This window comes from Panthera leo, chromosome E3 (assembly GCF_018350215.1).
Source record: "Panthera leo isolate Ple1 chromosome E3, P.leo_Ple1_pat1.1, whole genome shotgun sequence".
Classification (NCBI taxonomy): Eukaryota; Metazoa; Chordata; class Mammalia; order Carnivora; family Felidae; genus Panthera; species Panthera leo.
The window spans coordinates 1,763,305-1,787,024 of NC_056694.1; the positions used below are offsets into that span (position 1 = coordinate 1,763,305).

The window sequence follows — 23,720 nt, forward strand, 5'->3', positions numbered from 1 at the left end:
AGTCGGAAGCGCGGCGAGGCCGGGCGAGGCGGCAGCGGCGGGCCCATGCAGGACGCGGAAAACGTGGCGGCGCCCGAGGCGGCCGAGCAGCGGGCAGAGCCCGGGCAGCAGCAGCCGGCCGCCGAGCCGCCGCCACCGGGAGAGGAGTCGTCGCGGCCCGCGGGGCCCGGCGCGCAGGAGGCAGCAGGCGGCGAGGACGCGGAGACCGGGCCGCAGCCCGCAGTGCCAGCTGAGCCCGCGGCCGACGGGGAGGAGAGGGAGGCTTCGGCTCCAGGCTCGTCCCCGCCGCCTCCTGAGGAGCCCCTTGCGCCGGCCCCGGCCTCGGGCGAGGCCCCAGCGGAGCAGGCCGGGAACGCGTCGGCCGAGGCCCGGTCCGAGGGGGCGGGCGGGGAGGACGGCGGCGCGGACGAGCCTTCCTTCAGCGACCCCGAGGACTTCGTGGACGATGTGAGCGAGGAAGGTGAGGCGGCGCGGGAGGCAGTGGGTCGTCCCCGCGTTCCACTTGTAGTCCCTCGCCTAGGGAAGGGTTTCTAGGAGCGTTTGGATCTCCTTACGTGTGTTCTCTCTCCAGAATGGGGCGGGGCGGGGCTGGGGGCCAGGAGACCGGAGACCGCTTGGGAGCCGCTCGGTTGCATTAAAACCTGGATTTTGGAGGGTGGTGATGATGGACAGTGGGCAAGCTGGAGCCGTGGCCGTGTATGGCATCTGGGGCCCAGCAAAGCAGGGCAGTGCACGTGCCGCACTATCTTGGGTGACACTTCCCTCTCTGCAGGTCTGGGTGCCCTGAGTGATGAGCCACACCTGTCAAAGGCCTGAGCCAGACCTCATGGGGACGCTTTTTGGGGTTGATGCGATGCTGTCCCTTAGAACAAGTTGTGACAGAGCTGGGTTCCTCTGCCCCTGCTCCACAGACGCTTCTGCCTTCAGAGAGTCTTAATAGGACTGGAAGGCTGACTCTGCCAGATTCCTGTCTGGTTCTCTCTTTTCTGAGTCTGTAGGCAGACGCTTGTCCTGTTGGCGCATAGTATTTTTAGGGTGTAGTGTCATTCATTGTAGCTTTACTTTTCTTCTTATCTTGATTCAATTTGCAGGTATTTCTGCTTCCTGCCTGAGAGCTTGTCTTCTAAAGTGACGTCTGTAGCGCCTAATCTTATTTGCTTATGTTTTGTTTTTAGCCCTTTGAACTGTCCGAGCTCAGAGCACATCAGTGGATTCCTGTCCGTTATAGTAGAATGGGAAAGAACAGCGAGGAGGTAGCTAAGGACACGCCAAGAAAATAAGATGTTGTCATGTTAATTTGTGTTGTTTTGTTTCTGGGATCTCGCGTCCCATCACTCGGAGATTGAGTCAGAATGAAAGAATCTCCAGTAAAACGAAGACGACGACTTAGGGAACCAACAGCACCGTTTACTTTAAACTTCAACCTAACGTTAAGGAGTTACCTGCTGTTGTCGTTATTCTCATACTTTATTTCTTAACGGACATTTTAATGTTTATTTACTTTTGGGAGAGAGACAGAGTGTGAGTGGGGGAGGGGCAGAGAGAGAAGGAGACACAGAATTTGAAGCAGGCTCCAGGCTCCGAGCTGTGAGCTGTCAGCACAGAGCCCAGCGCAGGGCTTAAAGCCATGAAATGCGAGATCATGACTTGAGCACAGCGTCAGACCCTTAACCGGCTGAGCCACACAGGCCCCCCCTCTTAAGGGATCTTTTAGCCTGAACAGGAGGAAAGGCCACAGCAGTGAACACTTGGGCTGCTGACCCAGCGAAAGTCCCTTACCTGTGAGGAAACGTGCTCCTTGGCGTGGGAGAGGTTGCTGACAATTTACGAGGAGGCAGTGTTGCCGGGACCCTGCCAGGCTCTCCTGCCCTGACTAGCATTTGTTTCCATGGCACCAAGTTGTATTTTGTAGTTTAAGTTTTGGTTCGAAAGCTCATTTCGAGCCTCTGAGTATTTACTCTGCAGTTGATTTTTTAAAAAGCGTTGAGCGCGTCGATTTCACGCAGGATTTCTGCCGCGTGGACCATTTCCAGAGCTGGGTTGTGTGGCAGGACTAATGTGAGCACGAGCCAGCCAGGCCAGGTGACTGCCCGGAGGGCCTTTGGGGGCCCTTGTGATCCTGAGACTGTCCCCAGAGTGGCCTGTGAGGCCCCTGGTCCTGGGGAACTAAAACTGAGCACACCAGCAGCTTATTTTTTGAGCCATCTGGTTGTGGTCAGTAGTCCAAGGATGTTTTGTGCTTAGGGAGAAGAGCTGCCCCGTGGGGTCATTGAGGTGCAGAAGGTGAAAATGGACAGGGTCTCCTGGAAGAGCCCTCTGGGAGGTGCCGGAAGCTCCAGCTGGGCCATCCTGACTCCTGACTGAGGAGCGGCTTTGCCAGCACGGCATCCTTTCAGAGACACGCAGCTGCTGGCTGCTGCTGCTGTTGCTGCTTGGCCAGACGAGTATGTGACAGTTTTGACTCCACATGTTTTCTTTTGGGCCCGCTAAATAGCATTTATCTTTATGTTTGGTATTCAGTTTTGAGATTTGCCGGTCTCTGTTTCTCCTGGAGCCGGATCGGGACTCCACACAGCAAGAGTCACCAGACGTGGGCGTGGGCACTGGTGATGGTGAAGGAGAGGTGTCCCTTCAGCGTGTAGTTGCCGTGTTTACTCCTTACCGTGTATGGTCACATTCCTGTAAGCTAGACGCGTCAAGATTGTGGGAAGGAGTCCACAGTTTGTATAAAAGCTGAGCTTTTTATTGTAAACCTTGTAAATTCAGATCAGGCTAAACAGGCCATATTTAATTGTATGGTAAGAGCTTTAACAGCGACCCAAGGAGCTGACTCTGGCCTCTCCAGGGAAGGTGTCTCCCGCTGCTGTGACTGACTTGCCTCTCTCCATCTGTTTTCTCTTGGTCTCAACTTTTGCCTCTTTGGAAATAAGAGGCAATTCTTTTTTTAGAGTCAATGCTTTTTATATCATCCGTGTAAGTGTTGAAATTAGAGATTGTTTATAACAGGGGCTTGCTTTGAAACTAAAGGACTTTTTTCCTTTTTGAAAAAGTTAAATTTTTTTTTTTATTATCGAAAATTTCCAGTACGAGAGTGCAGAAAAATTTGTCTTAAATTTTGAGAATGAAATGCAGCAAAGGATATTTTTGGACACGTATCTTTTTCAGCATGTTGAAATTGTTAAGAGTAGAACTCAAAACAGAGTGATAATCAGGTTCCAGGACCCAGGGAGACACATGGGAACGCCACGGCTCCTCCTCGGGTGTGTAAAATTGCCTCCTGTCTCCTGCTCTCCTTCCGGCTGGGTTTGCCGCTCTAGCTTCATCTCGTGGGCTCTGATGGCAGCTTTGATCTGGTTTAGCTCCCAGTGCAGCCAGTGCCTGTAACTGTAACTTTGTAGACCAGCTAACTAATCGGGTTTAGGATTCGTGCAGAATTTGTGTTGCGAAGATGTCATCTGATGGTGCGTTTGACCTCTGCATGCTCCCCTCCAGCAGCTGGTCAGGCCTTTTATTGCCACAGGAGCTTCATGGTCAAGAGGCGTTGAGGCCAGATGCAGGCCTCGGGTAGGACAGCCGCGGTCAGCACCCAGCTAGCATTGTCTCCTGCCCGGCTTGCTCGCCCATGGCTCCCACACCTGTCTGTCTGTTCCTCAAATGCGTCTTTTTCCTGGCCCTCCTACACCTGTCCTCTTTCTCGTGATCTAGCTTACCGTCTTAGGGAAATGAAGCAAATCTAACATGTTTGAGTGCTTACGGTTTGGGTTTTATGATCTTAATTTTAAAGGCAGGTGACGTGAACTTGAAACATTTTCAGTTTCCGAGTGTAGTTAAGAAAATAACGGTTAACACACACAGCTTATGGCGTGCTACACACAGTCCTAAGCATTTACGGATCTGAACGGCTGGTGTCTCCCAAGCGCCCTGTGAGGTATTTCCTGCGGTCGGGGACACTCAGTCGTAAGGGGCATTGCTGTTTGTTCTCACGAGCCTGTGGGTTTTCTAGCCTCCTAGCGTACACGGCTGTTTTACATAGAGAGTACCGGGTGCCCGTTGTTTGTTTTGTGTTACACTGGACGTGGGGAAAGTGCCTGCTAGTGGGTTCGCATTGGAGGTGGGTTAGGGAAGGCTACTGCGGGTGTTTCCTACCCCACTTTCCTAGAGAGAGGCCGTCTTTGGTTAGCATTCTGCATTCTTCAAGTCTTTAAAATGTTGATTTAAGTAAAATCTTCCTTTATTTCCAGAAATGAATGGACATATCAGACAGGGGGAACATGAAGAGTTAAAATCTTCCTAATGTTTTCAAGTTTAAATTTTGAGTTAACCCAGGGCCAGGATTTCTTCCATTCACAGTGGAACCATTTAGAGGATTCATTTTTTTATAGGGAAGTCGTTCAGTGTGGTAAACTAGCATATTAATGTTCTGCCTTCATCAGAAAAAAGTCATTGGTCCAATCTTCCACCCATACAGAACTGCTGGGGGACATTCTCAAGGACCGGCCGCAGGAGGCGGATGGGATTGACTCGGTCATCGTGGTTGACAATGTTCCTCAGGTGGGGCCCGACCGGCTGGAGAAGCTCAAAAACGTCATCCATAAAATCTTTTCCAAGTTTGGGAAAATCACAAACGATTTTTATCCAGAGGAGGATGGAAAGACAAAAGGGTGAGTGATGTTCCCCGTGGTCTTGGTCCCTGGTGCCCTGTGGCTGTCGTCGGGCGGTATGGGAGTCGCTGTGGACACACAGGTGCACGCCTCACCTGGTGGTTCTGCCCCAGCCACCCTCGGCTGGGGTCTCTACACAGGGAGAAGGAGATCCACGTGGTTCTTGAGTTTGGATATTGTGGGTCGCTTGCTAAATTCTTAAGAAATCAGAGCTTCGCGGGGCACCTGGGTGGCTCAGTCGGTTAAGCATCTGACTCTTAATCTCCACTCGGGTCATGATCTTACGGTTTCATGAGTTTGAGCCCCACAGTGCAGAGCCTGCTTGGGATTCTCTCTCCTCTTTGTCTCCCCCTCCCTCCCCCTCCCTCTCAAAATAAATAAACATTAGGGGTGCCTGGGTCTCTCAGTGCATTAAACGGCCAACTTCATTTCAGGTCATGATCTCACCATTCCTGAGTTCGAGCCCCACATCAGGCTCAGTGCTGACAGCTCAGAGCCTGGATCCTGCTTCCGATTCTGTGTGTCTCTCTGCCGCTCCCCTGCTCATGCTCTGTCTCTTTCTGCAAAGTTAAAACATTTTGAAAAATTTATAAAAAAAATTTTTTAAGAATCAGGGATTTAAGTCTTCTGCCATCAGAACGATAATTGATGTGATCCATCCTGGATGAAGGGCCCAACAGATAGGAGGCTGGCAGGATTTCAGGAAAATTTTACATGCGGTATTCTGTTGATTCTAAGATGAGCTTTTTTTTTCTTTCTTTCACATGGTAACGTCTCTGAAATGGGGTTATTTCTAACAGTCTAGGTGAAAGCCTTGTGGCATTGCTTAATTAGCAACTTTTTTTCCCCAGCTGTTGCTTAAAATAGTGCATCTTTTAAAAACGGTAGCATATGGTGTGTGTCCTGGAGTTTGCTTTTCAAACTCAATACGAGGTTTTCTGACCTTTCGTGTCAGACCTTCTCTGTTAAAATTTCACGTGATCCTGGTCTTGGAGAGTGTAGGCAAATTGTCTTTTACAGACAGGAACGTGAAGAGTGAAGATACCGTGTTTTTTAATTCCGGTAGTTTTGAAGCTATCTTGGATAGCTTTATTTTTACTTTATTTTTTAATTTTTTTAAATCTTGGGTAGTTTTTTTAAAATTTTTTCTTAACGTTTGTTTATTTTTGAGAGAGAGTGAGAGAGTGACAGACCACGAGCAGGGGAGGGGAAAAGAGAGAGGGAGACACAGAATCCGAAGCAGCTCCAGGCTCCGAGCTGTCAGCACAGAGCCCGACAAGGGACTCGAACACGCGAACCGGAGATCATGACCCGAGCTGAAGTCAGATGCTCAGCCGACAGAGCCAGCCGGGCACCCCTAGCTTGGATAGTTTTAAAGAAATTGGTTTTTTTTTAAGAAAGTGGGTAATGCTCCTTACGCTGTTTCCTTCAGAAACTAGGTGGAATAACGACCTTTGTGACCCCCGCTTGCTTGTATTGTAGGTGTTAAAATGAAGCTTTCTCTGAAAGTCTTTATCATTTTGCTTTTAATACACTGTATCAGACTAATCCCGTTCTTGGATTTTTCCCTAGCTTTACTGAGAAAGTTGACATACAATAGACTTGTATAGTCTCAAAGTGGGTCACGTCATAAGTTCTGACACATGTACATTTGTGAAACCCTTTCCACGGTCAAGCTAGTGAACGTTTTGATTAATCGTTTTCTGATTTGTGATTGTGGCGTTAAAGACTTTGGATCTCCCATTAGGGTTTCGTTTGCGTGTAAGGAACCACCGCCGGCAGCTTGACCCTCAGGGATGTGGTGGTAGACGGGGCATTGGCCTCGACGGCATTTACTGGTCGGGTGGACGGGTGTTGGTAAGTGGCACACGGCCCGCCCGGTCTTACAGGCTGAACTCCTGCAAGATGTTCTGTCCTGATTCAGGTATACGTTCCTGGAATACGCCTCCCCTGCCCATGCCTTGGACGCCGTGAAAAATGCGGACGGCTACAAGCTGGACAAGCAGCACACGTTCAGGGTCAATCTCTTCACTGACTTTGACAAGTAAGTCCTGGCTCCACAGGCGTGAGTGGCTCAGCGGGTCTGGGGTGGTGCCGTCAGCCATTCGGGGAGCTCCGTTCTCCGGGCACGTCCCGACCCCTGATGTTCCTGGCCGGTAGCACCCCTCGCCCACTATAACGTGGTGGGGGGCAGGGGCACACACCGCCTGCTGCTGAGAGCCACGCACGGAGCCGCCACCCTGTCCCCTCCCCCCTCGTAGTTGTGCCGCGTGTTCCTAAAGAGCAGCTTCTCTGTTGTAGGTATATGACGATCAGCGACGAATGGGATATTCCAGAGAAACAGCCCTTCAAAGACTTGGTACTTGGGTTCCCTCCACCCGCGATTGGGAAGAGCAGGGGTGGCTTCCCGGCCGAGTCGGTCCCACCTCCGGGAGCACTACTTGGGGGCCGGCTCCGTTCACGGTCGATGAGACGTGTTCTCTCCCTTGCCTTGGGTTCCTTCTCTAGGGAAACTTGCGTTATTGGCTCGAGGAGGCAGAGTGCAGAGACCAGTACAGTGTCATCTTTGAGAGTGGGGACCGTACTTCTATCTTCTGGAACGACGTGAAGGACCCCGTCTCCATCGAGGAGAGAGCGGTAAATAAGCGTTACCACCCCGCGGGGCCTCCCTCTGTGTTTCCTTAGCGGGGAGCTGGGGGCCAGAGCGGGTGGACGTCCTCTTCTCCCAGATCACCCCTCGCCACGACATCCTCCGCTCTTCTGGTTTTGGAATAAGCCCCGAGACGTGAGCGGGCGTCTCGTGTTTTTCAGTGAAGAGTCCGAGGAGTAAATCCTCGTGGGAGCGGGAGGCTCTGTGCCGGCTCTCCGCGCTGGTGTTAACACGGGCCCTGACTTTTCCCACAGAGATGGACAGAGACCTACGTGCGCTGGTCCCCCAAGGGCACCTACCTGGCCACGTTCCACCAGCGAGGCATAGCTCTCTGGGGGGGAGAGAAGTTCAAACAGATCCAGAGATTCAGCCACCAGGGGGTTCAGCTCATTGACTTCTCGCCTTGTGAGAGGTAAGCGATGTGCCCTCGCCTTGTGCCGGCCGCTGCAGGTTACTGTAAAACGTGCTTTGTGGCAATTCCAGACTTGGCGGAAGTGTTGCAGCAGGGAACTTCCTGGGAGGCGTTTGCTGGTGTCTGCTATGTCACACCTGACTTTCTCCAGAGCCACTGGGAGTGAGTTGATGTGTCCCTTTCTAGGGGTAGGGAATTCTCTTAGCTGAGTGTCCCCAGTGGCGCTGCAACCTTCTGGAAATGTAGTGTTGATCTGCTACTTTCAGTGAAGTCCTGCTGTGTTCCGATTTCTTCCGGTAATGTTCTTTGTAAAACTTGAGTCCCTTCAGTTTAGGATCTAGTCCAAGGCTGGGTACCGTGCCTGGAATTTTCCTATGAACGGCGTTTCCTCATGTGGGAGATGGCAGAGGGCTGCGGGACCAGGTGGGGCGCCGGCAGCTTCACGGGCTCCGCTCCCGCAGCCTGGCCTTCCTGTCCGCCCAGGGCTTTGCTGCCCAGAATGCCCCCCGCTCTCCTGCCTTGTGCCCCTGCTCGGGGCTGTCCCTGGGCCTTACCTGTGGTGTCCCCTCTTCTTACCGCATGGTCTGAATGCATTGTGGATTCACAACGGCTCCTGGTGTCCCAGGGCTCCTGAGACGTGGCTCTGTGTTACCTGGTTTGCTTTTTGAGTTTTTTTGGTAGAAGATTTTTCTCACGCCTGGAAAACTAACGTGAATACTTCGGTAGGATCCCTGTGCTAATTCTCTAGCTTTAACGATTTATGACTTTGCTGTATCTGTTTCAAATTTATTTTCGCTATTGGGGCACCTGGGTGGCTCAGTCGTTTGAGCGTCTGACCCTGGATTTCAGCTCATGTCCCGATCTCACAGTTCCTGAGTTTGGGCCCTGCGCTGACAGCGCGGAGCCTGCTTGAGATTCTCTCTCTCTACCTCTCTCTGCCTCTTTCCCACTGACTCGTGCGCGTGCGCTCTCTCTTTCTCTCTTCCTCTTTCTCAAAATAAAATGTTTGAAAAATTAAAAAGAGATCTTGAGCGTTTTGAAGAACTGCTGGTGTTTTCACGGAAGTGCGTCAGTCCAGATAAAGGTGTCCTTCCCTGGTGATCGTGGCTCTTCTCTCCCACCTGCAGCGCCGACGTTTCCCTAACTGCTGCTGCTGCCCTGTGTGCTGCGGTTTCCCCCTTGGTCTCCCCCATCGCTGTCGTTGGCAGCTTGTTGTTCAAACCAGGGGCGGGGCCTGTGTGTTCAGCCCTCCCGTCGCCCCAGCCCGTTACCCTGCCCGCACGCCCTCCCTGTGCTGTCCCTTGATGGTGGCCCCTGAGGAAGATGGGGCCGGGTGGATGTGTCTCATGACTGGCTTGAGCTGTCCCGTCACCAGTCCCCTCCACCTTGGTGTTTCCTGTAAACGGAAGTTTCTACGCGATGTTTCTTACATCTGGTAAGATAGGTTTACGGAGCGTGTTCTTGGAGGACTCAAGATTCACAACCGCTTTGCATCTGTTTGGTACATAACACTTGACGTCTTGTTGTGGCGGTGGCGCACGCGGGGACCCCTGGTCGCGTGCCGCATGGCGTGTACGCGGAGGAGCTGCCCAGGTCCGCCCGGCGGTGGGTTCCACCTGCCTTCTAGACTTCCCGTATCCGCTCGTGGTTTATGTGTGTAGCCACACCTGTCTGTCTGCTCGGGGACCGGACCTGGACCGTCCCTTACTCATCGCTGTATCTCTGGTGCTCCGCGAAGCGCGTGACACGTGAGACGCTCACGGGAGTCGGCGAGTGCACGCTTCAGCCCTCCGGGGTGTTTTCCAGTTCAGTGCTCAGCTTCCGTAGTTCAGCGTGACGGTCACGCCGCCTTGTAGGTGTGTGGAGTGGGTCTGTAGAGGGAATCTCATGGCTCGTAGGGGGTGACTGCAGCCTGGCGTCAGCGTCTTGAGCGCCAGGAGGCTCTCCTGGGCGGGGCCTGTTTCTGTCATTGCTCGTCGAGTGTTTCTGCCTTTCCTGGGTCCTGTGAGGGAGCAGTCTGTTTAGATACTTGCACTGTGTGTAAGCAGGGTGAGGCGGTGCCCTGGGTGTAGACGAGCCCGCTGTTGGGTGAGTGAGAAGCCCCAGGCGCAGAAGTGGTGTTAGAAGTGTGCTTGCTTTTGAAACACGTGGCTGGCTGTTGAGGTCCCCTCCTTGTCCCAGGCAGACCTCGACAAGGAGCACGGGGAACGGCACCCCGCCCCTCCCGGAGCACACACGCGGATTTCGGTCTGGGATCTGCTGCGTCTTTTCTTGTCCTGATTCTGTGGGGAAACACGTGCCCTGGTCCAGGAGGGACTGTGTGCCTTGTGCCCCGGAGGGGGTCAGCTCCGGGGTTTGGAGCGAGTGCTGGTGGCAGGAGCCCCGACTGCATCGTCTGGAAGTCTCACCATGCCTCGAGCTACCTGGAGCGGAGGCCCGTTGGGTGCAGATGCTCACCTCATCCGCCCACAGCCTGGCGCTCCAGGGCGAATGGTGGGACGGTGGCGGGGGTTCTAAACCGGGTCTGCTCTGTTACAGGTACCTGGTGACTTTCAGCCCCCTGATGGACACTCAGGACGATCCTCAAGCCATCATCATCTGGGACATCCTGACCGGGCAGAAGAAGAGGGGCTTCCACTGTGAAAGCTCAGCCCATTGGCCTATTTTTAAGTGAGTAAATGAGGGGTAGTGAGCGGCCACCTCGTCGTGGCCATTTCTCCTGACAGAGCCCGGTACTTCTGTCCTCCTTTTTAGGTGGAGCCACGATGGTAAATTCTTTGCCAGAATGACACTCGACACGCTTAGCATCTATGAAACTCCCGTAAGTAGCATAGTTTCCTCAGCGGTGGCCTGCTCCGTCGGGAGCTGCTGGGGGCGCCTGCTTCCCTGTGTCACGGGTTGGGGGGACGGAGAGAGCAGCTGTCCTTATGCAGAATCGGGGGGGAGTTGGGGGCGCCTTTCCCGTCCTGTCCCTGGGGGTCTCCCTGCTGGTGCTGCTGCCAGGAGTCTGGGACGGGAGTAAACAGAAGGGGCCTCGGAGATGGGTGCCTCGCTGCTGTCGGTGGATCGGTTTGTTACGTGCCCCCCACCGGGTTTATGCCAGGCTCATTCCAGAACCTCGTTTGCTTTCTCTGAAAATTTGCTTGTGTCACGGAGACCACAGTGTGATTTGACTCCGTTGTGACCCTCATTTTTCCACAGTCTATGGGTCTTTTGGACAAGAAGAGTTTGAAGATCTCTGGTATAAAGTAAGTGACCGTGCTCACCAGGTGGGGCTTAGCCAGCTCCCCGCTTTGGCCCCGCGCGCTCACACAGCGGGAGGAGGTGGCGTGGACTTGGTCTGGAGACGAGGGGGCACGGCAGGCTCTTGGCTATCACCCACGGGCCTGCTTGTTGGTGCGGGCCTCGCGGCCACTCCCCCTCCTTATGCCCGGCGACCCTTGGGTGGGGGGGGGGGGGGCGCAGGCTTGACTCTAGCCAAGCGTCCTGTCCCTGCCTTGGAGCTGGAGCCTCGGGCTGCAGTCTTCGAGGGAGACGGGCTGGAGGGGGCTGGAAAGGGCTTCCGTGCGCTCTGTGGTCCGTGCAGCGGTTCGATGGCCTTCGGAGAGCTGCCTGGGAGGCACACGTGTGTGTGTGTGTGTGTGTGTGTGCGTGCGTGCATGCGCGCGTGTGCATGTGTGCGTGCGCGCGTGTGTGTGCTCTGGGGGCGGCCCGTGTGCGGAGGAGCACCTATGGTGTGGGGACGTGAACGCTCTTGGGCACAGCTGTGGCTCATGATAAAAACTAAACCGGGAATCGATTCTGCGCAAACGAACAGTAATGGGTCTGTGGGTCTGAGCTGGCGGATCGTGTGGGCGCCTGGCCTGGAGGTGCCTGCGCGGTGGGGGGCATCGTGCTCTCGCTTTGGGGTCATCCCGCGGCCTCTGCGGGGGTTTCCCGTCAGCCCCGTAGTGAGTCTCGGGCGTCACTCGGGGTCCGGAGGTCGGGGCTCAGGGGCGTCCGCCGCGTGGCGGCCGGGAGCCTCACCAGCGTCTCTCCCTGCTGGCACAGCGAGTGCAGTGACGCTCCGGGTGGCAGGGGACCAGCTCCCCGGGAGGGCGGGCTGCCGCCCTGGAGGGTGAGCCCGTGTCCGCCGCGCTTCCTTCCTGTCGGCGGCCTGCCGGTCCTTGGGCAACACCGGCTTTCTTCGTTCTGCAGAGACTTCTCTTGGTCTCCCGGTGGGAACATCATAGCTTTTTGGGTGCCTGAAGACAAAGACATCCCGGCCAGGGTGACCTTGATGCAGCTTCCTACCAGACAGGAGATCAGGGTCAGGAATCTCTTCAATGTGGTGGATTGCAAGCTACATTGGCAAAAAAACGGAGATTACTTGTGCGTTAAAGTGGACAGGACCCCGAAAGGCACCCAGGTGAGTGGACGCCCGGAGCAGAGGCCGTGCCTTGCAGCTCCAAGCCGGCCCTCCCCCCGCCCCGCTGAAGCTGCTGACGCGGCCTCTGTCCGAGCTCCTGGGTCACTCTCAGACCCGCCAGGTATAGGCAGTGGTTAGCGGGCGTGTGCTCGCTAGAGCTCTTGTTGCCTTGCCACTGAGGTGCAGGAGACCTGTGGGCACAGTTTACAGGTCACGGGGATGCAGTGTTGTCTCCGGGCACCGGCCTGCCTTCTCAGGAGACGGGAAGCCAGTGTGTCCTCTCCGTTTCTTTCTCAAGCACAAAGAGGAGCGTGCTGGGCGCAGTTCTGCTCCCTGATTGGTTTTACTTGCGTCATTTATGAGTTCTTCGTCCCGACGGGAGCGTTTCTGCTCCTCTTTACGAAACAGCCTGGAGACTGAGTCCCTGCACTGTAGTGCTCGCCCTCGAAACGCACAGTTAGTGGCTTTTTGGTACATTCACTGACTCGTGGCCGTCGCCACGGTCTGAACTCGAGAGCATTTCTATTACCCACAAAGGCAAGGAACTCCGCACCCATCGGCACCACTGCCCTCTCTGGCGCGCTCCTGTACCCGCCGCTCTGCCTTCTCTCCGTCTGGATCCGCCAGCCCGGGACGCTTGCTGGGAAAGAAGTCCTACAGCATGTGGCCTTCGTGGCTGGCGGCCCTCACTGAGCACGTCCAGGCTTATCTGGGCCGTGGCAGGTGTCGGTGCCTCCCCCCTGCTCAGGGCCAAGGGACACGGCTGCCCTTCCTCATGTGCATTCATCTGTGGTGGGCACTTGCTGTTTCCGTCTTGGCTGTTGGGAATCAGCACCCGGGTCTCTGCGCGGGAGTGCCTCGGGGGGGACGCTGCAGGGCATTGCGCTGTTTCCAGATAGTTCATTCCCGCCCCGTTGGTGGGTATCAGCACTGTGGGAGTTCTGCAGACAGGCTACTGGCCGTGCAGAGCCCTTTCCATGCAGGGGCGTGACCCTGGGGCAGCTCTCCAAAGCAGAACGTGGGCCAGAGAGGAAGTCCGCTGTCCCCCACAGGGACTGTGCCCGTGCACTTCCATCGGTGCTGTCGTGACGGCTGCACTTTCAGTCACTTGCCGTGTCTGTGTGTGTCCCGGCTGTGTACATTTCGTTGGTCGCCAGGTTGACTTGTTCTTGACTTAAGCGTTTCTCAAGTTTTCAGTTTCTGTGAGTTCATCCCCTTTTTTTCTCCCGAACAGGGCGTTGTCACGAATTTTGAAATTTTCCGAATGAGGGAAAAACAGGTGCCTGTCGACGTGGTGGAAATGAAAGGCAAGTTCCATTGTTCCTTCGTGAGCGAGTGGCCCTCGCGTGCAGCCCCCGCTCGGCCTTGGCGCTCCCCAGGCTCCCTACCTGAGCAGGGTACTCGCAACCCTGATTGGTATGTGCTGTCCACCTGCGAGCCTGCCCGTTTAGGGTTCCTTTGGCCCTTTCTGGCCTCGGTGCCACTTCTGGCTGCCATGAGAGTATGTCCCGGTCGCTCTGCACATCCACCCCGGCCGGTTTCCCGCTGAGAGGCTGTGCCGGGAATGGGTTTTCATGACACTCTGAGCGCCCAGCAGCAGGAGGGTCATCCGCTGGCAGCCGCAAGTTGTTGGCTGACTAGGGCTCTTTTCTGGGCCTGTGAAAGCCGTTCAGATCCCCCGTCTCTGCCTCTAGATGGGAAATGTAGCCTGTGTCGTTGGTTGTGTGTCGTGTTCTACTTTTGTTCTCTGTTTTGCTACGGAGAGGAGGAGAAGGGGGCGGGGAGCACAGAATGAGAACGTGGGTACAGGCTCACCACCCTGCCTTGTTAGCCCTTGGGGGGCCGTGGAGTCCCCCCCTCCCCCCGTGAGCGCTCCAGCAAGCGGGAGTCCACGGGTTGTGCTGGGCGTCGGGCCCAGGCCCCGCCGTCGTGGGCATCTAGGAAGGTGGCGGTCCCACGTGCCCAGAGTCTCCCACGAGTCGCTCGCACGCTCGTCTTTAGGCCTGCCGGGTGGTGCTTTTAGCGAGTTTAAGGATTTGGGGTGTTTCTCTCGTTGAACAGCGAAGACTGTGCAGGAATGTTGCCTGATCAGGAACGTTGCTTTATTACATGACCTGAGGGGCTTATTCTTTCTCCTGACTGTAGAAACCATCATAGCTTTTGCCTGGGAACCCAACGGGAGCAAGTTCGCAGTGCTGCACGGGGAGGCTCCTCGGATATCCGTTTCCTTCTACCACGTGAAGAACAACGGGAAGATCGAACTTATCAGTAAGTAGCCTCCCCCTTGGCAGACGGACAGACAGACGGATATGCACCGGGGACAGAGCCCCGTCCTCGCTCCACGTGTGTGTTCGGCTGGCTGGGAACTGCTGCTTAGGCCGCCCCACAGCCGAGAGGGTCCCTGCGGCTCAGGCCTCCCATGCTTCCGGCCCACAAAGACCTGGCCTCTGGGAGGGAGCCCCTGCCCTCTCTCCCAGCCTTGGCCCTTCACAAGAGGGCTTCTGAGTGGACGTGGTCTCCCTCTTGTAGCCACAGCTGGTGTCTCTGGGTTGGGGGCCCCGCGTCCCCACCGTGCTCTGCTCTGCCTGTGTGCGAGGCAAGCAGGGTCCTGGCCTCTCTCAGCAGGGCCCCTCGTGCACAGCTTCCTCGCAGGAAAGACAGCGGGTTGGTTCGGTGTCTAATGGTTCAGGTGCGGAGCTTGTCTGGAGAGAACTCCGGTGAACTCAGCTTTTACCTCCTGAGCTCAGTGGTGTTTGTGGTAGAACCGTCTGGGGTAGGTGGGTGGCAGCCGCAAAACTGACCGCATCATTAATTCCCTGCCACAGACGAGGAAGTAGGAGTCGTTATGGGCTCCCAGATCTGCGCTGTCTCGTTAGGAAGTAGGTTTGCAAATGGCCAGCGTCCCAAGTGCCTTCCATCCCTGAACGCCCTGTTACCCACCTTGGAAGGTCGCATGTCCATGCTGGGACAATTGTGTGTGTTCTGTTAACACGCGTGGTTGTTAAAGGACAGCTTACAGTTTCTGTTCCTCCTTTGTTTGGTCTGAGAATCCTGTCCTTTGGATGGTGTCGCCCTCCTCACGTCTCCCTGTCCCCGCTGGGCCCCCCGTCCTTGGATCCCCTGCAGGCCGGGACCAGGCCCCAGGGGGTTCACTTTGTGTCCTCCAGGGAAGAGACCCTAGCGTGCAGCCTGAGCCTTAACGGTCTGCTCTCCAGGGGCTCTGCTGGCCCCTCGTGGGATGTGAGCCTCAGGGTGTTGGGCAAAGTAGCAGCTTTCAAATGACTTGTGACTACAGAGTTCAGAAGGTGTTCGAGTCCCTGAAGGGTGGGTCTTGAGCTTTCTTGGGTGATATGTGTCTCTCCACGTCTGGTGGGGGGTGTGGGTTTCTTGCCCTCGTGTGGAGACCCCGTGACCCCATGACAGTTTTTACGGTGAGTCCTCTGTGCAGTTTCACTGGGAAGTAGGTGTCTCCGAACATGAGATGTTACTACAAATCGTATCGTAGCTTCAGGGTATCTCCTTTTTCCTTTTGTGTTTGAACTGTAGGTCGTAACTTAAAAACGTACCCAGACAGTGGGTTTTCCAAAATGTTTTCTCCGGGAGGAACCAGGCGTGGGGAGCACATGTGGATGTCCGCCCACCGAGGCCGCGTGAACCCATCGCCCGCCCCTTCACAGACTTCTAACAGCCGCTGTCTTTGCTTTCAGAAATGTTTGATAAGCAGCAGGCAAATACCATCTTCTGGAGCCCCCAGGGACAGTTTGTCGTGTTGGCTGGCCTAAGGAGGTGGGTTCCTACTGTCTGCTGCCTTCTGCGTGTCCTGAGCCACGCTTGTGGGCCTCACGGGTCAAGCTCCGGGTTCGGAACCATCACAGCGGTCCCTTTAGCGTGATGGGGCGCGTGTCCTGCACGAAAGGGCCATCCCGTCTTGCTCAGACTCGGGTGGACCCCGGGTCGGGCAGAACCGTCCCCTGCAAGTGTGTTCCGGGTGCGCCTGGAGGACGTGCGAGTGTTGTCATTTCCTCGCGGTTAGGTGAGCCGTCTTGGTGGCAGGGCAGCGAGCCTGGCGTAAACGCCGTCCTCTGGCGGGAGGGCTGTGTGAGCTCGGAGCCTGCCTCCGTCCCGGGTGACCGTGGGGCGGGTGGCGTCCCCCCGTCCTTGGCCGTCCGGCAGCCGTGGGAGCGCATGAGCAGAATACGCTCTGGTTGTTCAGTGTTCTGACTTCGTTGGAGGTGTCTTTGGGGCTTTGGCCTGTGTCTTCTTGGAAGGCAGTCCTGGCAGGCGTGCAAGGTGCCGTGTGCACTTCCCCTGTCTTTGTTCACGACACCCTTGGGCGATGGCTCCTGGATTAGTTCTCCTCAGCAGCCAGGCGGTGGTAGGGGATGCCCGGGGCTCTCCCGCGTCCTGCCCTCGAGTCCACAAGGAGCGAGGCGCCGTGCCGGCCCGTGTGGCCTGACCGCACGCTCTGCCCCCCCCCAGTATGAACGGCGCCTTGGCCTTCGTCGACACTTCGGATTGTACGGTCATGAACATCGCGGAGCACTACATGGCGTCCGACGTGGAGTGGGACCCTACCGGGCGCTACGTGGTCACCTCCGTGTCCTGGTGGAGCCATAAGGTACGGGGCCCCGGGTAGCCCGCGCGCAGCGTGAGACCCTCCTCCCCTCCCGGGTCTCCCCGGGGTCGCCCTACGGTGGTTCTTCAGTTGCTCTTTGGGGCCCTGTCCGGCTGCCGCTGCCCCGAAACCCTCGCCAGCAGAGCACCCGAGCGGCCGGCCTTGCCGTGCGTGAGGCGGCCGGCGTCCCCGGATTTCTTCCCCGAGTCGGACGTCTTACGCTCGCTGCGGCCTGAGCCCCGGCCGCCTTCCTCTGGCGCAGCAGCCGGGGAGCTTCTCCCAGTGGGAATCGGGTTGGGTGGTTTGCCCCGCAGTTCAGAGCCACGCTGTCCTGTGGCTTGGAGGTGGAGGGAGGACGTGCCATACCGCGCACACAGTTTCCCAGCACGATTTTTCCACGCTCAAGAAGCTTGTGGTTCACAGGAGCCCTGTCTGCCCAGCCCACCGGGCCCTCGGTGTGGCGGCCTCTGCCCGCTCCCCCGCTCCCCTGGGAGCGTGCGCGCACTGGAGCGGGCCTCCTCCGGGGGCAGCACCCGTCCCGCCCTGCACTGTCCTCACAGTGCGCTCACGGGCTCGAACCCATCTCGGGGGCTGGTCGCGAGTTCATTTCCTCTCCCGAGAGTCGAGCGTTGTGTGGGCAGGGGCCTGTTCCTGGCCTGTGGTCCCTGTTCCGTCCCGGTTTGCCGTCTGAGCAGGAGCTCCCGGGGAGAAGGCTGCTGAGGCTGGGGTCTGGGGTCTGGGACTCCCCGAGAGGACACGAAAGCACGTGTGAGGGAGCCCGTTTCTTAGTCTCGGACGTCGGTAGCCTGAAGAACTGGAGAAATGCCGTGCTCCGTGGGTGTGAGGGCCTGTGTGTGGTGCACGTTCCGCGTGGTGTCTGCGTGCCGGAGTGTCCGTGGCAGTGCTCCAGGCTCAGTGCTCCTGAGCTGCAGGGGGTGGGGGCCTGTGCCGAGCGTCTGCTCTGTTTAGTTACTGTTCTTTATCAACGGAGGTTCTGAGAGTTGAACCAGCTCCTGCGAGTCCACAGCCTAGGAGGTCGTATCCGGGCGATTCCGTTTAACAAAAGAACAACGTTCTGGGAGTCCGACTCAGCAAACGTCACCGTGCTGTCTTAAGGACAAGCTCTGTACTCGCTTCATGGTGATCGTGCCGTGTGTCTAAATTTGAGCGCCGTCTCCGTGAGGCCCACCCTGGGCCTCGTTAAAATCTTTGAGGCCGTGGGCCCCTCCGTCAGATCCCGACGTGCTCCCAAAGTGCTGGTCTGGGACCAGCTCACGCCAGCATGTAGCTTCAGGTCCCGCTTCCTTCATCCGGAAGGCGGTGCCGCGGAAAAGATGGCAGCCGAGCCGAACACTGAGTTTAGTGACTCTGTCAGTGTACGTTCTGGTATGAGTTCTCCACTGCGGATCAGTAACGGAGCCGATGCCCCGTGACGCCCTTCGTAGGTACTCCGCGCCGTGCTCTGTGACGCGGGTAGCTTTCTGTCGTGTTTGTTGACGGCGTTCCCCTGCTGCGTGAGCTCCCAAGAAGCAGAGATCTTTGATTCACTGCTGTCGCCCAGATACCACACCGTCGGTCGTCGGCTCTTAAACAGCCGTCGGAGGAGCGCTTGACTGGGGTGGCCCTGTGAGGGGGCCCCCTGCGTCTCGCTGTGACGGGGTGGCGAGCAGCGCTTTGCCCTCTGTCCCCGTGCAGGTGGACAACGCTTACTGGCTGTGGACTTTCCAAGGGCGTCTCCTGCAGAAGAACAACAAGGACCGCTTCTGCCAGCTGCTGTGGAGACCTCGGCCCCCCACGCTCCTGAGCCAGGACCAGATCAAGGTCTGGGGCCCCGGGGTCAAGGAAACGTGGAAGCCTCTTTCCCATCACTGCTGCTGGGGCGGTAACGAGTGGGAAATGGGAACGTGACGTTTTCGGGTGCCTTTGGAAGAGCTGCGGGAACACCGGGAAGCCAGTGGGAATGGTTTCGGTGTTGTGAATGTGGGTTTTTGGGCCGTTCCTGCCGCATCCGTGCCCTCCGGGGACGTTGGCGTGAGCTGCAGGGGATGAGCAGGTGCTGGGGGCTGGTGAAGCGTGCTGGCAGGATCGAGGGGGGCCCTGAGCAGTCACAGAGAAACGGGGCAACGCTGGGGGAGAGTGGACCACACGAGAGGTAGGGCCTCGCCACTGTGAACCCTGCAGACGGGGGTTTGCATGCTCGCGGGCGGCCGTGTGCTAGTGATCCGTGAGGATGCCGTTGCCCGTTATTCACTTTGAAGATGGTGTGTGTGATTCTTAGAGATTTTTTAAAAAATTGTTGTGATGTTTATTTTTGGAAGAGAGAAAGGAAGAGCGTGAGAGGGGGAGGGCAGAGAGAGAGGGAGACACAGAATCCGAAGCAGGTTCCAGGCTCTGAGCTGCCAGCACAGAGCCCGACGTGGGGCTCGAGCTCACAAACCGTGAGATCGTGACCTGAGCCGAAGTCAGACGCTTAACCGACTGAGCCACCCAGGTGCCCCTCGAATGTTTAAATCCTGACTGGCTTGTGTTTGTTTTTGTCTCAGCAAATTAAAAAGGATCTGAAGAAATACTCCAAGATCTTTGAACAGAAGGATCGTCTGAGCCAATCCAAAGCCTCAAAGGTTAGCTTGGTCCTAGGACTGTGGGAAGTGCCACAGGCGGCCACTGTCCCTCTCTGACATGGAAGGGACAGTGTCAGGTCCCGGGAGGAGGGGGACAGGGGGGTGCTTGTCCGCTGCCCACGTGCACAGACTGGCCTTCCAGGTGTGTGTGAGGGGAAGGAGGAGGGCGCGCCCTCCGTTCTTGTCCTGGGGCAGGGGCGGGGGTTGGTTGGTGGTGGTGACTGCCGACCTCCTCCGTCCTCGTGGTGGTGAGGGGACCGTCAGCCCCGTGACTCTCCCACTTCCGCGCACAGGAACTAGTGGAGAGAAGACGCACCATGATGGAAGATTTCCGAAAATACCGGAAAATGGCCCAGGAGCTCTACATGGAGCAGAAAAATGAACGTTTGGAGTTGCGAGGAGGTAACCGTTAGCTGGAGACGTGTTTTGTTAGGACAGGACTGTTGAAACATTTTTCTCTCTCTTGTGTGGGCTTTCCAGTTAAGCGTCAGGTGTTTTTGTCAAAGAACCCAGTTTGCTGTGGCCACAGGTTCACGTGCACAGTCCTGTGGAGGAGGCTGGAGTGGGCACACGTGGGCATGTACCCACGTGTCCCCATCCTCCCCGAGTGGGCTGTCTGCACGCCACATCACTCCCTCCCCCCACCCCCGCAGGCGTGGACACGGACGAGCTGGACAGCAACGTGGAAGACTGGGAGGAGGAGACCATCGAGTTCTTCGTCACCGAGGAGATCATCCCCCTGGGCAATCCGGAGTGACCTGAGCAGCGTGGTAAGACCTCTTCAGACGGGGACGAGCCACACCCAGACGCGGGCCCGTCTCTTGCGTTGTGCTGTCCCTTCGCTGAGAAAAGAGCCAGGTTCACGTGCTCAGGGTCGGCGGGCCCCTTTCATGGAACCTGCAAGGGTCGGGTGCACACCCTGGCTGTCCGAGGGGGGGCTCTTCTCTGAACACGGCGGGGCCTCGAGCCCCGGATTTGGGGAGCGCGCCCCTCACGTGGGCTCTGGTCGTGCGTGAGAGGCGGAGCTGGGGAAGAGGAGGGAGGCCAGCCGCAGCGTGCCGGGAAAAGGCCTCGGTGTGCCCAGCAGAGACAGGCCTGTGGGTCTGAGATGGGAGCCTCCGGAGCACACGCGGGCTTCCTCGGCAGGCGAGCGGGGGCAGCGTTGTGTGCGGGGCGGCCAGCGGGCGGGGCTCTCTCCCCCGCTCCGGGACTCCTGCGCCTGCTCATCTCTGGCGTCCGGCGGCAGAGCCTCGGGTCCCTTCCGCCTTCTGAGATCGTACGCCCCGTGCCTGCGGTCGGGGCGCGCCTTCCGCAGAAGCCCTCGCTAATGTCCGTCTCGTCGTCGCGGCGTAGGGCAGAGAGTAAACACCTGATCCTTCTTGCAGCGTCCCCGGGGCTCGTGCTGGAATGAGGTCGTCCTGCAGAAAGTGCGCACGATGCCTGCGTTTTACCTGTGCTTTGTCTCGCTCCTCACTGTGCGCCCGGATTCTCCCCTGCCCGCACGTCGCTGTGCCTTCAGCCCCCGGTCCCCACCGCGGGGGAGGTTTCAAGGCACCGCTTTCCTTTTCTCTCGTTTGGGGTTTTTTTTTCAAGTCATGCCACCACTGTTTGTTACTGAGACTCGTGCGCGGCAGGGGCGCGCCCAGCCGTCCCCCTCCGAGAACTCGTCCTGTCCCGTGGCGGGGGGCCAGCGTGGCTGTGTCGTGGAAACGGGAGCCACGCCGTTCAGGTTGTGCTAGGTTCTCAACAGGCTGAGCGTGGAAATAAAAACAAACCTGTATGAAAAAGCTGTCTTTCTCCTCCTTAACGTAGACACCGGCCTCGAACTTGGTTCCTGTGCCCCCTCCCCCTGTGGTGGTGCCCTCCCACCTCCCGATTTGGTTGTGTTTTCTCAGCTGAGCTGCAAACTAAAGCATCGGTCTGACCGGTGCAGAAAAACCGTTCTTGCAGCATTTTTTTTGTTCTCCACACTTGTCTGACCTGGTGAGAAAGACCCTTCTAGACTTCCTTGGAGTCCTACAAGTTAAGTTGTTCGTGAGAGTTGCCACCTTAGCCGCCGTCACGTGGTCGTCTTTGACTGTTTAGCTTGATTTCTCTCCTGAGAAGGGAGTGAGCAAATCCACGTAATCTCAGCCCCTGTTGATTCGCAACGTCCGCTACCCATTGGTGCCTTGTCAGACTCCACCGCGCCTCCTCTTCCTTTGTGTCTCCGGGAGCCAAGAGCCTGGGTCAAAACGCACAGAACGGGCTCGCTGCGCTTTCACGGCCGTGGTGCCCATGAACTTGACACATTGGGATTGGAGGAGAAGCTGTCGTCCGTGGGGCAGAAGCAGCTCGGGGGCTGGGGCCGCCAGCCCCACGCCCCCGGCTGCGAGGCGACACTGGGCGCTCTCCCCGGTTCCCGGTCCCACCCATCCGCACGCGGTGTCCCGTGTTTCTTACTGGCTCTCACACCCTTTAAGCCTCAGCGTGCCAAGACCTGGCTTTTTAATTTGATGACGGTAAGAAGGAAAAGGCTCATGTTTCGATCATGTTCACAGATTTTTAACAGCTTTCAAAAAATTTACTTTTCGACTGTTTCCGACTCGGTAGTTGTAATTGTTTTATGTGATTTGTTAATAAAAGAATTTCTGAAACACCTGGTTTGTTTCTCTCTCTCGTGCTCTGGAAGTGGGTTTCCCAGGGCCAGCCCCAGGGAGAGAGTGTTCCTGATCCTTCCTGTGGGGGCGGGGCGTCCCCCTCGCTCTGGCTTCTTTGGCTGGGGCATCAGGGTGGGCACTGGCCCCAGCCGCCCGCACCGGCCCGCTGTCCTCGTCCTGTTTCCAGAGGCAGGCAGGATGGGAGGGCGTGTACCCTCGTGTTGAAATCAGAGACGGGCTTTTCGGCGGATCCTGTGGTCACAGGCTGGAGCCTTCATGGAAGAGGGGGACGTGGGCGTTAGATGGGCGGCTCTCTCCGCTGTCCCCTTGCCTTGTTCATGGGGTGAGGTTGACCTAGAGCTCAGTACTGACCCAGACGCCGAGGAGAACACAGCAGGCCCCACACGACCCTGCCCTCGCCCGCCGCACGGGCACATTTGGCAGTTGGTCATGGTCCCTGGGCTGGGCAGGCCAGGACAGCCCTGGTGACCTCGAGGGACTCATTCGACTTCAGGCCCAACCCCTGCTGCTGCTGTGGGATGCCCTCTGTGGGCCTCTGAGTGCTGTAGCTGTCTCAAAGTTGTGTTTCTCAGATTTGAACTTCGTGGATCTGGCCTCTTTGTGACTGTCCTCAGGTGGGGGAACAGCTCGTTCTCCCCGCTTCTGGTTCTCGACTTGGCAAGGGCGCCCTGCATTGGGTCACCATGCACCGACTAACCTGGAGGCTGCAGGGTAAGGTTGTGTGCAGCCACCCAAAGGTGAAAGTCAGTCTGGCCCTGGGTGTGGTGCGGAGTGGGACTGGCTGCTAAAAACCACATCCCAGTCAGAATCTGGAAATGGTATCTGGGGAAAAGCGTTCGTAGTTAAGATTGTGTTGAGCGTTAGCTAGTGGTGTTTGTCCCCTTTCGGTGGAGATGCTCCAAGGCCAAGCTTTGTGTGGCTCAGGCAGGCAACTAGGAACCCTGGGGTTGCCATGGCATCAGGTGAGGGCATAGACCCCGCGTGCCCAGCATGCAGCTGGCCTGCATCCACCAGGGCCTGGGCCACGCAGCTCCTTGGGGCCTCCCGAGCCACGTGTGCGGTCCCACGTGTGCCGACAGTTAAGGACTGGCTGGGCTCCTGGGGCCTGCTGATGTCACCAAGGTGGGGCAGGCTGGAGGGGGGGGGGCCTGCTGCACAGACAGGTCACCAGGAGAGCACGGAGCACGTCACGCCGTCCGGCCCCACGGCCACCGGCCCTTCCCCAGCCCGGGGCAGCCCGGCCTTGAGACAGATGGAGCCCAGGGACCAGCCACTCGTGGTGAGCATCCCCCCTCGTGTTCCTGACAGGCCTACGGCCGCATGTCCCCAAGGCTGCCTCCTGGCCCTCTGCCCCTTGGTACAGGTGCCCACTTGGCACAGGTCAGGTGTCGGGGCTGCGGGTCCCCGTCCAGGGCCCTGCCTCTGCTCCCCTGTCTCTCCCTCTTCACCCCCTGCCCTGTGATCTCCTCTCCGAGGAGCTCCAGGTCCTGCGAGGGCTGGCCAGACCCGTCTGCTGGGTGACTTGGAACTTGAGCCCACCCGACGGTGGATGAGCCGAGGCCCGGGACACACCCATCGGCTGGTTATAGGGAGACCCCCTCGTGAAGGGGGGGGGGGGCAAGGCAAGAGTTTGGGCTGGGGGTCCCTGGAGAATCGGGAGCAGCCTCGGTGGGGCCCCCGGAAGGCAGCCGCC

General features: G+C 57.4%; 1 protein-coding gene across 1 annotated transcript; it reads left to right on the forward strand.

Annotated features, from left to right (window-relative positions):
- On the forward strand, positions 1–22,003 carry EIF3B (eukaryotic translation initiation factor 3 subunit B). The gene is made up of 19 exons (XM_042921179.1): positions 1–460; positions 4,469–4,661; positions 6,586–6,705; positions 6,963–7,020; positions 7,170–7,298; positions 7,566–7,723; positions 10,262–10,393; positions 10,478–10,544; positions 10,925–10,971; positions 11,921–12,131; positions 13,366–13,438; positions 14,277–14,399; positions 15,839–15,917; positions 16,611–16,749; positions 18,442–18,567; positions 19,290–19,367; positions 19,661–19,769; positions 20,021–20,137; positions 20,753–22,003. The coding sequence occupies exons 1-18, from the start codon at positions 46–48 to the stop codon at positions 20,122–20,124; spliced, it is 2,361 nt and encodes a 786-aa protein (XP_042777113.1). The 5' UTR covers positions 1–45; the 3' UTR covers positions 20,125–20,137; positions 20,753–22,003.
- The last annotated feature ends 1,717 nt before the right edge of the window (positions 22,004–23,720 follow it).

Excerpts from the sequence above, each read along its gene's own strand:
- EIF3B (XM_042921179.1), top strand. The coding sequence starts at position 46 with ATGCAGGACGCGGAAAACGTGGCGGCGCCCGAGGCGGCCGAGCAGCGG. Across the intron at positions 10,545-10,924 it reads TTAGCATCTATGAAACTCCC|TCTATGGGTCTTTTGGACAA; the intron begins GTAAGTAGCATA and ends ATTTTTCCACAG. Across the intron at positions 15,918-16,610 it reads GTGTTGGCTGGCCTAAGGAG|TATGAACGGCGCCTTGGCCT; the intron begins GTGGGTTCCTAC and ends GCCCCCCCCCAG.